The 12,897-nt window shown below is 30.7% G+C and overlaps 3 protein-coding genes across 3 annotated transcripts; 2 read left to right on the top strand and 1 right to left on the bottom strand.

Moving 5' to 3' along the window:
* The first annotated feature begins 3,208 nt into the window (after positions 1-3,208).
* Positions 3,209-4,229, top strand: LOC119677349 (aprataxin-like protein). Its single transcript, XM_038088654.1, has 3 exons — positions 3,209-3,442; positions 3,762-3,987; positions 4,042-4,229. Exons 1-3 carry the CDS (start codon positions 3,272-3,274, stop codon positions 4,191-4,193), a joined length of 549 nt encoding a protein of 182 aa, XP_037944582.1. The 5' UTR covers positions 3,209-3,271; the 3' UTR covers positions 4,194-4,229.
* Positions 4,230-4,530: 301 nt separating this feature from the next.
* LOC119677351 (V-type proton ATPase subunit G) lies at positions 4,531-5,387 on the bottom strand. Its single transcript, XM_038088656.1, has 3 exons — positions 5,091-5,387; positions 4,883-4,983; positions 4,531-4,783 (listed from the first exon to the last, which is right to left on the bottom strand). The coding sequence occupies exons 1-3, from the start codon at positions 5,170-5,172 to the stop codon at positions 4,613-4,615; spliced, it is 354 nt and encodes a 117-aa protein (XP_037944584.1). The 5' UTR covers positions 5,173-5,387; the 3' UTR covers positions 4,531-4,612.
* Positions 5,388-5,595: 208 nt separating this feature from the next.
* LOC119677338 (gamma-taxilin-like) lies at positions 5,596-10,565 on the top strand. The gene is made up of 6 exons (XM_038088639.1): positions 5,596-6,003; positions 6,066-6,256; positions 6,328-6,537; positions 8,656-8,802; positions 9,427-9,607; positions 9,670-10,565. The coding sequence occupies exons 1-6, from the start codon at positions 5,932-5,934 to the stop codon at positions 10,519-10,521; spliced, it is 1,653 nt and encodes a 550-aa protein (XP_037944567.1). The 5' UTR covers positions 5,596-5,931; the 3' UTR covers positions 10,522-10,565.
* The last annotated feature ends 2,332 nt before the right edge of the window (positions 10,566-12,897 follow it).

The following is a 12,897-nucleotide window of genomic DNA, read 5'->3' as shown; positions in this document are numbered from 1 at the left end:
CAAACTACATAAACTTAAAATATCGAAAAATATACAGCGCGCGAATTTTAAATGAGAATATCCGAAAACCTTTCGGTCTTAATGTATGATTTCAATGCAATCGATGTTCCATGAACTACTTAAAACTCAGCAGCAACTTCTAAACTCTATCGTTTCTAAATGAATTCCATAAAAATATGTCAATGGAACTGCAATGGCGTAAGCCAAAGAAAGCGTGAAATCCAATTATTCCTAAACACAAATGAAATAGACGTCGTACTCTTATCCGAGACTCATTTAACAAATAAAAATCACTTCTCTATACCTGAATATAAATTTTATCACACTAATTACCCAGACGGCAAGACTCGGGGAGGTACATCCATTTATCTTGAATGCTGGAACGAAGATATAGTGACATCGTCAGTTTACTGCCCACCCAGGTTTAATATAACTCACACGCAATTTATCGAATTTTTTAAAACACTTGGCAAAAAGTATATAGCTGCAGGTAATTATAATGCTAAATACACTCACTGGGGCTCACGGCTTTTTAATCCTATAGGCAAAATCTTCTACTTAGCGTTATCAAATCGCCCAATGAACCTTGATTTTACCTCTTCAGGTCAACCAACCTATTGGCCTCCAGACTCATGTAAAATTCCTGATCTAATTGATTTTGGTGTTGTCAGAGGCATAGACCGAAACATTATAAATTCTGAAACTTGTTGCGAATGGTCTTCTGATCACTCGCCTGTCCTGATAACTGTTTCAAATAAAGCACTCTGTTACGGAAAATCATTTAAGCTTACCTCCAAACAAACTAACTGGATTAAGTTCCGAAAATACATACATGTGACTGTTAAGTCACATAAACTTGAATCCCAAGCTCAGAAATGAGACAGATATAGACTTCGTCTTGTATGATCTTACGACTGTTATAACCGCAGCTGCAGTGCACGCAACACCCAACATGCATGACCCCGACCCAAAGCCTCCAAAAAGGATATCCGCTCTAATTAAAAAACTTTTAAAAGAAAAACGGCGTCTACCAAGAGAATGGCAACGAACTAGATCTTCATCCGCAAAGTAAATGTTTTATCAAGCAGCTAAGCTAAGAGTATTAAAACTTTAGATAAAGAACTGGATGAAAATATACAGAAATTTACGGAAAACCTCTCCCTTCCGGAAAAGATAAATTGTCATTATGAAAGACCACTAAGCGGTTAAAAGGCCCAAAGGAAACTAAACCACCCTTAAGGCGGTTTAGTTTGGGAAACGGAAAATGGGCAAGGAGTAACGAAGAAAAAGCTTTAGCTTTTGCTGAACACCTGCAAACGGTTTTTATACCCAACTCACCTACTGGTCATTTAGAAATTAATGCCAGCATTAGAAATGCAATAAATAATCCAATAAAAGTCAGTCTTTATGAGATCAAGAAAACTATTGACTTCAAATAAAGAAAGTTCCTGGTCATGATCTTATAACCAATGAAATGATATCTCAGCTTACGGGTATTGCTATAAAAATGTTTTCTTTTTTATGCAACGCAATGTTTAGAGTCGGATATTTTCCTTTGGCTTGGCAAACGTCTCAAATCACGATGATCCCAAAGCCTGGCAAAAATGTAACATAAATAACCTCCTACAGACCAATTAGCTTACTGCCAACCCTTTCTAACCTATTTGAAAAATTATTGTTAACAAAGCTTCTCCCGTTCAATGAAGAAAATAACATCACTCCAACTCACCAATTTGGTTTCCGTCATAAACACAGTACAATTGAGCAAGATCACCGAGTGGCAAACGAAAATAGAAAGGCATTTGAAGAAGGAAAATACCGCTCAGCCCTATTTCTTGACATTGTACAGGCCTTTGACAAAGTATGGCACGAAGGTCTAATCTTTAAGGTAAGACAAATTTTACCAACTCCTTTTCATAAACTATTGATTTCATACCTAACTACAGGTAAATACAAAGTAAAATTTAAGGATACAACCACAGATGAGTTTGATGTGTATGCTGGGGTCCCGCAGGTCAGCGTTCTTGGACCAGTCTTATACCTTATACCTTATAGTTACATCGGATTTGCCGACTAGTCAAAAAATTACAACATCAACGTTTGCAGATGATACTGCTCTTCTCAGCGTTCATAAAAATTTTTCCACCGCTTCCCAGGAACTACAGGCTCATCTCAAGGACGTCCAAAACTGGCTATCCAAGTGGCGCATACAAGTAAATAAGCTAAAAAGTACACATATAACTTTTACACTTAGAAAAGATACTTGTCCACCCGTAACACTCAATAACGTCGTTATATCAGCATCCCAAAGCATTACATATCTTGGTATTCATTTATACCGACGATTGACATGGAAACACATAGCCGCAAAAAAAACACAAATAAAATTAAGGTTCCTTAAGTTGAATTGGCTACTCAATAAAAATTCAAGATCACAGCTTGTTCATAAAGTCCTGTTATATAAAACTATGATTAAGCCCATATGAACTTACGGGGCCCAACTCTGGGGTAAAGCTAGCGCGTCAAACATTGCTGTTATACAGCGCAGTCAGTCAAAAATACTTCGTTATTAACAGGAGCCCCTTGGTTTCTCAGAAATTCTATCATACATATGAACGTTCAAGTGTCTCTAGTCAAAGACGAATTAGTCCTCCTACGGCAGAAATATGACACTAAAATAATGGTACATTCAAACCCATTCGCTCAATATCTTAGCAGAACAAGAAATATATCCCGTCTCAAAAGACCAGATTTACCGGCATACTTTTAATGCATATGAAATGTATTACCACATTAAGTTAAAAACTTTAAAAATCAAAAATTAAGAATGTTTACGTTTTAAACAATGAAAGTTTAAGTAGTGACATAAACTTTGAATGAATATTTTAGTATGTAAGATTTAAATAATTATTGTTAGACCTTTTAAGTGATTCAATAAATAAAAAAAAACTCGCACACGGTATTGACATATTTATATAAATGAAATAGCATTTAATTTTGAACCAAACAATACTTATTTATGTGTACGAGTATTCATATATCTTAATAAACAAAAACTTTTAGTTTTTTAGAAATAATTACACAGCAGCCCTTAAAGGCCACAATCATGACATTTGTGTAGTTTAACTGCACCTTCTTTACCTAGAGGCTACACTTTCAATTTAATTATCCAAATTAAACCAAAAGGTTTTTTCAGTGTATTCTCACATTAAAACTTTTGTGGAATTAAGTGCAGTAAATTATTTTGTTGAAATTTGTTTTAGTAATATAGATGAATATGGCTAAAAGGAAATTAGTATGTCTAGACTTAATGAAAACTGTGAGGGAAGTGAAAGATCATGTACTTTCTTCTGATTTTGGTGTTGTGATAGAAGATAGATATCCCAAAGCGAAAAACCATTTTTTAGTGCTACCAAAAGAGAATATACCCACTATATACAATGTAAGTAAAAGGTTTATTCTTTAAGCAATGAGATTTAAAAAAATGACGTCAAGCTTGACGTTAATAGATGTTTTCTCATAGAACAAAATATTGACTAAGCTCTTATAATCAAAAAGATTGTTTAAAGGCGGTAGATTTAAAAAAGAATCTATATATTGGATAAGTTCTACTGAAATAATAGTAGATGCTGGTTTTTAAAAATTTATTATCCCTGTAAGACATTATCCCTGAATTTATTGTGTTATTGCTTTAATCACAATCACATATATAAAAATTTATTAAGATAATCCATATATTATAAACTTTTTATTTATAATAGTTAACAAAGGACCATTTACAATTGCTAGATAAATTGCATATGCTTGCTATTGATGTCCTTGAAGTGAAACATTTAAAACTAGAAGACTTTAAATTTGGATTTCATAGAGATCCAAGTATGCGTCAATTACACTTGCATGTTATATCGCAAGACTTCATATCGGATTGTTTAAAAACCAAGAAACATTGGAACAGCTTTAACACAAAATTGTTTTTACCATATGAAGGTAAATTAATTAATTATTTAATCATCTTTATAATAATATAACGTCGTCTTTTAGAATTATATAATGAACTTAAAGCGGATGGGTGTGTAAAAAAGATAAATGAAGAAGAAATCAAACGCCTACTTTCAACTGATTTAAAATGTAACCATTGTTCGTTTATAGCCACAAATATGCCAAAATTAAAAATTCACTTAATCAGCCACTAAATGTGCATTTCATTAGCTAATTTATAAAATCAAATCTTAATATACAATAAATATTTTAATAAGTTTGAAGAAAATAAACTGTGTTTATTTGTACCAGCATCGACGTTACATTGCGTTCTATATGCAAAAAACTAGTTATGTGAAAAATTTCATTACATAAATTTAACTTAATGAAAATAAGAAAAAAATATTGGAATGAAGCAGCCCGGAGGCAAAACATTTTATTTAAATATTTCATAATTTTACATACTGTATTTTTGACTAATTAAATTTTATATATAATATAATTTAATACATTTTGGGTTTGAAAACAATAACAATTGAAATACATGCACAATTAGTCAATAATAGATAAAATATACACTGTGGTTTTATCATATATTATTGTAACAATCATTAACTTAATTTGTCAGTTAATTCTACTTTTGCTTGTAGTTTTTGTGCATTTCAGGTGAGATATTGTAAACATATTGCAAAATTTCCTGAATAACAGGTTCCTTTCGCGATGCAATGGAGCGCTCCATATCATCCAACTTAACACGAGTATCAGCGTCAATTTTAGCAGCTACACCTTCACGAGAACCCATGTGCTGGACAAAAACAATATAATATTTAGTACGAAAATTAAAATTTTTGAATGCTTATGAAGGTCAAGTAAAAAGGTAAAAAGTATATGTTAAGGAACTTACTTTGGCTTCAAATTCCTTAAATTGACGTTCTCGTTCCTGGCGGTATTTCTCAATCTCTTCAGTAGCTTCATCCTTTGCTTGCTTCAATCTTCTTGCCTTGCCTGTTTTTTAAAAAATCAAAACATCCATAGTGTAAATAATAATACTCACATATGCGATCATGTGATCAAAACTAAAATGGAGTTACTGTGAATTTTGTCAGACTTACGTTTTCTTGCTTCTGCAACTTTTTCAGCTGCTTTTTTTTCCGCAGCAAGCAATTGTTGTATACCCTGAGTTTGACTGGTCATATTTACTAAATTTTCTAATTAGAATATTTTTTTCAAGTATAATTGCTAGTGCACTGCTCACAAGACAAGAAGAAAAATCCAAGTGGCAAGAAAAAATATATATATCACATAATATTGTCATATGACAACTATGCATATCTCCTTGTATGGAGTATTGCTTATCGAAAAATAATCGGTTACTTGGTAGTCAAATTTTGGAACTCAGTTTCTAAATGTAACTTCAGTTGACATGTTGATTACGGAATATTATAATAAATTCTGTATTTTTATAATAATTTATTTTTGCAAATAAATTAATGTCAAAATAATTTAAATTTAATAACATGAATCTTAGTTTTTTGTTATAACAAAAAAAATTTCTATAATATTTAATAAATTGATCAAACGAAATAGTCAATATAAAATTTAAGAAATAATTTTTACTCGAAAAGTGTACACGAATTTATTTTTAAAAGTATAAAAGAGCAAACGAGAGCGGAAAAAATACATCTTAAATAGCTTTACCATATTAAGATTTTGGTTAACAATATTCTCTCAAATTGTGTCATTTTTGAATATCAAAATTACCTAGTTTTCGAACATTGTGTTTCAAACAGTTGACAGATAACAGCTGATTATTGAACAAACACATTTTGAAAACATGAATTTTATCCATATTAGGCAGCGCAACTTTTTTATTTAAAGCGGCAGCATTTTATTTTACATTGAAAATAAAACATACTAAATTTATAAAAGGTATAAATTTAAATTATCTTAGTTATGGATAAAAGCGCGAAAAGTAAAAGAGAGGCGAGGGAGGAAAAGCAAAAGGACTTAAAATTTGAAGAACAGGTAAAATATTTAAACAGAATACAGTAAGAAAAAATAAAATATTTTCTAAATTAATTCGTTAGATTTTAAAATCATTAGAAGAAACTACAACATCTGAGCAAAAATTTGAGCTGTTGTTAAAAAAGTATATAGAATCGGACCGCGAAAGCCGGCGTATCAAGCAGGATTTGAAAGAAAAAACAAGAAACTTAGAAGTAGTGCAACGGGAAAAAGAAAATCTTCAACGAGAGCACAACAAAAATGTCCTTATGAAGTGAGTGCAGATAAAATATACTGTGTGTTATATATATATATATATATGAAATTTTTTTATTATTTATGTAGAGACAAATTACAAGAAGTTTGCAGAGAGCAGCAAAAATTAATTAAATCAGTTAAAAATGAAAGTTTACAAAAAATACGTGATGAAGAGGAACGACGTAAGGAAACACAATTAAAATTTCAATCTTCTCTGAACGAAATAACACAATCACTTTCAAAAAATAATGAAGAGAATCTGAAGTTAAGAGATCATAATGTCGAAATGACACAGAAGTAAGAAGTTCTAAATTGAAAATAAAACTTATCGTTACCAAAGTAATAAATCATTTAAATATTTATATATCAAATACACATAGTAAAGAAAGCCTTTGGTCACCCATAATATTTTTCTTAAATTTCGCATAACTAATTAAATTTTTACTCAAATTAATTTTTGTTTTCTGATTTATTTTAACCAAAGAAACAACAATGAAGTTCAAACATAAAATGAAAACAGTTATTATTTAAAAAAAAATTAAATAGTTATATGCAAAAGTCACAATTTTAAAAGCAAAAAAAGTCTGTCTTCACTCCTTAATATTTGGAATTACCGTTAATTTAAATTCGCTTGCAAGCATAAACGTGTCATTAAATGGTAATTATATATCAGTTGACTTCCTAAAGAGTCTAAAAATTAATCATTTAAAATTATTTTTTTAAATAAACAGTAAATTTTTACAATGGAAAACAAAAGACGTAAAATTAGTGTTAATGAACGACAAATAACTGTTAAATTTTGAAAAGATGGCGTAAACCAACGAAAAATTGATAAAGATATTGGTCGTCAATATTCATATGTGCAGAGAGTTATAAATAACTTCAAAGAGAAGAGTAGTTACGTTTTTAAACCTCGCACTGTTCGCCCTTCAATTCTGTCGGATAGAGAAAGACGCAGCGTCATTAACCAGGTGAAAGGAAATCCAAGAGTAATAGCTTCCAAACTAGCTGAACATATTGCTGAAATACTTGAAAAAAAACATGTCCTGATACTGTGCGAAAAATTTTGAAGAAAAGCAAGTATTATACCCGGGTTACAAGAAAGAAGCCATACATATAATAATACATATATATAATAGAATAAAATGATTAAGCTTTGCAAGAACGCATGTAAATAAACCTATGGAGTTCCGAAAATGAGTTATTTTTTCGATAATTTTGCATATATATATATATATGAAATTAAAGGTAAAAAACTTGTTTGGAGAAAATCATGCACAGCCTATGATAAACAAAATTTAATTTCAATGGTAAAACATGGTGGTAGAGGCGTAATGGTTTGGGGGTGTATTGCAAATAATGGTGCTGCTAATCTTGAATTTATACAAGATACAATGGATAAACATGGGTATCTAAATATACTAAAAACAAATTTGAAAGAAAATGACAGTATGTTAGCGGTTGAGGCAACTTTTTTGTTTCAGCAGGACAACGACTCTAAGCAAAGAGTAGCGATTGTACGGATTTGGCTGCTAAACCATTCTCACAGGTAACTTCAAACACTACCAGAATCACCAGATCTTATTCCCACGGAATATTTGTGGGTTTATTTGGATAATAAGATTCGCCAGCACTAGATTTCCAGTAAGGATATGTTAAGCAATGTCATCGAGAAAGAATAACTAAAAATAAACGCACAGGTTACTGCAAGCTGGTTGAGTTCATGCAAAGTGATTTAAATCACTAAAGTGATTTAGCGCAGAGGTTATCCCACAGGCTATTAAATTGTAGATTTCTGTGAATTTTAATTGTTTTAATTGAAATATTAAGAAATGTCCGCAGACTTTTTCTGCATTAAAATTGTTCCTTTTGCATATAATTGTATTTGATTTTTTTTTTTAAAGAATAACTGTTAATTTTTTATATTTGAACTTCATTGTTGTTTCTTTGGTTAAAATAAATTAGAAAACAAAAATCAATTTAAGTTAAAATTAAATAAGTTATGCGAACTTGAAGAAAAATGTTGTGGGTGATCGCAGACTTTTTCTGCATTAAAATTGTTCCTTTTGCATATAATTGTGTTTATTTTTAAAGAAAAACTGTTAATTGTTTATGTTTGAACTACATTGTTGTATCTTTGGTTAAAGTAAATCACAAAACGAAAATCAATTTGAGTAAAAATTAAATAAGTTGTGCGAAATTTAAGAAAAATATTGTGGGTGACCGCAGAATTTTTCTGATATGTGTATATATAAATATTGATATATATATATCAACAATTTAATAGTTTATAATTTTTAATATAATTTTAATAATTTTATTGTATTTTAACTAAAAATATCTAAATAGACTTTTTACATAAGTCCTTTTTTAAAATTTAATTTGATTTTTATAATACAAATGCGAATTTTACAGACTAAAATTTTTGGCTGATCAATATCGCACACGAGAGTTACAAATGGAGAAATTAAACGAGCAGGTACAACTAGAATCTCAATTACATCAAGCAAAACTTAATAAAGTTGAAGTAGCATCAGCTATGGAAAAGGAAATATTAATCAAGTAAGTGCTATGATTGTTCTCAAAATGTGTTTAAAAAACAAAAAAGAATACTTTAGGTATCTGCTGGTAACTGATATGTTTTTATAAGCAGTGTTTCAAAGTCGATTTTTTCAAGTGTTGTTATTAAGCTCTATTTAAAAACTTCATTAACTTGATAAAAATTAATTAATGGCTTGATCATTATTTAAGCCAATCATAGAAAATGTCTTGTTTAAGTGAACTTGTAGATATTTTTGTGTCAATAAAATACATTTAGGAGAAAACATTTAATATTAAATTAATAACAATTTGATATGCAATTACAGAGCAAACTCCTGCACTTCGTTAATGCATTTTGAGATTGCTCATCTTAGAGTTCAAATATAAACATTAAAATCAACACCCAAATTGTCAACTAATAATAAAAAAATAGAATAAAAACAGTATCTGCTACTAGCACTAAAAGTGAAATAACAATTTTACAAAAAATTTCTGTAGAAATGTTTTAATGCGTTTTGGATTGAATTAATAAAAAAATTACTTTACAAGTACACAAAAAGTGATATCTAACTTATAGTCATAATATTGCAATGAATGTATATATGTATATATTCATTACAATAAACGAATTTTTATCATTTTTAGAGAAAAACAAATTGCTTTAGAAAAACTACTTCAAACGCAAACAGCTTTGAAGGAACTAGCAGAACGAGAAACTGCGTTAAAAGAACAACTAAATCTATATACTGCCAAATATGATGACTTCCAAAGTTCCTTAAAAAAATCCAATGATGTTTTTACAACCTACAAAATAGAATTAGAAAAGGTAATTTGTTTGTACAAAAGTTATTTAAGAAAATTATTTAATATATATCATTATTTATATAGATGTCCAAGAATACCAAAAAACTGGAAAAAGAATCATTGGAATGGAAACATAAATGGGAAAAGAGTAACGCTACACTCATTGAGCTTGCTACTGAAAAGCAAGAGCGTGATGATCATGCTAAACGTTGTAATAAACAAGTGGAACAACTACAAAAACTATTACGTGCACTACAGCACGAACGAACCCACCTTTATAATTCTTTACGAGATAATAATATTGAATTACCAGTACTACCGCCACTACCACTAGAACCGGCACCGATACAGACAACGCCAATAACTAGTGTAACTGATAAGGACAAAATGGAAGTAATGACAAAATATTGTGATGAATTGAAACAAACGCTGGCTAGCTTACAGAATCAAATTAAAGAAATTAACATACAAAAGAGTGCCGAGGAATCTAAATTGCAACTACTAAGTGAAGCACATACCAAACAACAGAAGCAGCCTAATGATGAGTCCAAAAAAAGCAAGAGCAAAAAGAAAAGCAAAGCAAAAAAGAAGAAAGCTATTGAGAAAGAATCAACACCTGATTCTGTTTCGTCTTTAAACAAAAATGCAAATGAGGACGATGATGATTTAGTTAACGTTGGTGATGAAAATGATGATGATGATATTGCAGCTGAAGTTAAACGTATGCAGTTAAATGCAAAAGAAATTATGGATTCAGCAATTGATGCAGCAGTCGCTTCAATGACAGACGCTTTAGTTGCAAATGTGGAAAAAATTATTCTTAGCGATGATAACCTTCAGATTGTCGATGAGACCTTGCTGCAAAACTGTGAAGCCGAGAACAGTAATACTGAAGAAACTGCCACTAATTTTATTGCAGACACAGTGCCAAATTAATATAGCATTTTCTATTCGAAAAATACATAATCATATACAACACATTTAACATGATTTTTGTTTAATTATTTTTCTTAATCAAAAAACAAAAAAAAAACCAAAAAAATAATCTAATTTTCAATTGTTAAATACTTTTACGATATTAAAATTTTTTGTTTGACTTTAAAAAAATAAAACACAAATATTCAGTTATTTTAATTTTATGTTCACATTTGATTTGATATTTATATAAAACATAAAATTCTACTTTTTACCGTTTATTGCGTTACATTTTACATTTTTAGTAGATGTCACACAGAAATAGTTCAAAAATATCAAATTTGCTCTTGAAAAGCATTAAAAACTTGTTCTTTTTAAATCAATATTCCTATTAATAATATATCGGTACCAAAACCAAAAAATTTTATTTATAAAAATAAACTAATTTAAATGAAGATTTTTACTATTGAAGCAAATGATACGCTATATCACTTACTGCTGTCGCTGTATCAATTTAAGATTTAAGCTAAGATAAAATATGCGAAATATGGAGCAGCATTTAAAAGTAAACTAGCAAACAATGACAGAATTTCGTCGATAACTAATGAAATTTAAATTTCAAAAAATTGTTTGGTGTAATAATTATACCCATTATGTTCTGTTATTTTATTTTTGCAACAAAAATTTTGGGCAAATCATAGACAAAAAAATTGTTTGTATTACACTTTGGACTTCACAGCACTTATTTTAATAATCACAACTTCGGAGGATGGGAAGAAGTGCTTGATATAACACTTCTATCTAAAATCCAGACATTGTAGTTAGTAATTGGAAAGTATCTGACAAGAAATCCACTTCGGATCATAGTTGGATTCTCTTCAGTTTAAACATTAAGCCAAATCATACCATCCCCTTTAGAAACCCGAAGAAGATAAAATGGGACATTTTTACAAGGGTAACTAAGGTGGAACTTAATAAAGTAAAACAAATCAAAATTTATTCTACTAGTGAGCTAGACGAGAGGATATATAATCTTGAGAAAGCTTTTAATATAGCTTACAAGAAATCTGGTCCAATAAGTAGAAGCAAAAAATCTTTTCCACCTTAGTGGAACTCAGAATTAAGTGATCTCAGGCAGAAAACATAAAAACAGCTACAAGCTACAAGCTACAAGAACAATAGTTTGCGTGAAAATAAGGATTGTCTCAAAACTTATAAGAAAGCTATCGGGGAGACCAAAAGTAATGGCTGGAAGGAATTTTGTAAGTCAATTGAATCAACTTCATCCTCTGCTAGGCTCAGCAAGGTTCTATCCAAGGAAAGTCCTAATACTTCTTATCTCAAGAAAGAGGACGGCACATGAACTGAAACCTCTGCTTAGACACTAAGATTACTATTAGATACTCATTTCCCAAACTGCGAAGATGATGCTAGGGAAATTGGTTCAATCACCTTAGCAAGCACACCATCGCAGGTGGCTGAAGGTTTGGACGGTATTCTCTCCATCATGTTGCAAAAATTGCAATACTTAGTGGTTCCATGGTTCAATATAGTTATGTACCACTTAGTTGGAATCAGGTTAAAGTCGTTTTTATACCCAAGGTAGGCAAAATCGGACACGAGTCCGCCAAAGATTACAGGCCGATTAGTCTAATTTCATTCCTACTAAATTCAATGGAGAGGGTAATAGAGCTTCAACAATCTCTAAATCCCAGCATGCTTACCTCAAGGGTAGATCTACGGAAACAGCTCTACATGAGGTCATTCGTACTCTGGAAAAATCGATTCATTTTAAACAATACTCGTTGGCAACCTTTTTAGACACTGAGGGGGCTTTTAACAATGTCACCAATCCATGACTCGCTTTCCAGAATAGGTTTAGAGGAAGAGTTAAAAAATTGGATAGTTACAATGCTAAAAACAAGGACTATTCAGTCAAAGTTAGGCAGCATAACCCATACTAAGCACGTAAGTAGAGGTACGCCACAAGGAGGGGTTATTACACCACTACTGTGGCTGCTGGTCGTGAATAATATTCTTAATATTCTAGGTAAGATAGGGGTGAAAATAGTAGCGTATACGGATGACGTGGTCATTCTAGTGTCAGGTATGTTCCCTAACGTAATAAGGGATATTATGGAAGGGCCTTGGTTAAAATAAGTACCTGGGTCACAGGTTATGGACTAGGTATTAACCCAGGAAAAATTAAAATAATGCTGTTTACCACCAAAACCAAAATACTGGCTTTCAAGTTGCCTTCACTAAACGGGCAACAATTAATACTATCGGAAAAAGCCAAATATCTAGAAATTCTGCTAGATAGTAAGCTAAACTGGAAAAACACTGTTGATCTTCTTATCTAGAAGGCATGTGTAGCTTTCTACCATATTCTTGTAA

The sequence above is a fragment of the Teleopsis dalmanni genome, chromosome 2 (assembly GCF_002237135.1).
Source record: "Teleopsis dalmanni isolate 2A chromosome 2, ASM223713v2, whole genome shotgun sequence".
Classification (NCBI taxonomy): domain Eukaryota; kingdom Metazoa; phylum Arthropoda; class Insecta; order Diptera; family Diopsidae; genus Teleopsis; species Teleopsis dalmanni.
This window is presented reverse-complemented; position numbering and strand designations above follow the sequence as displayed.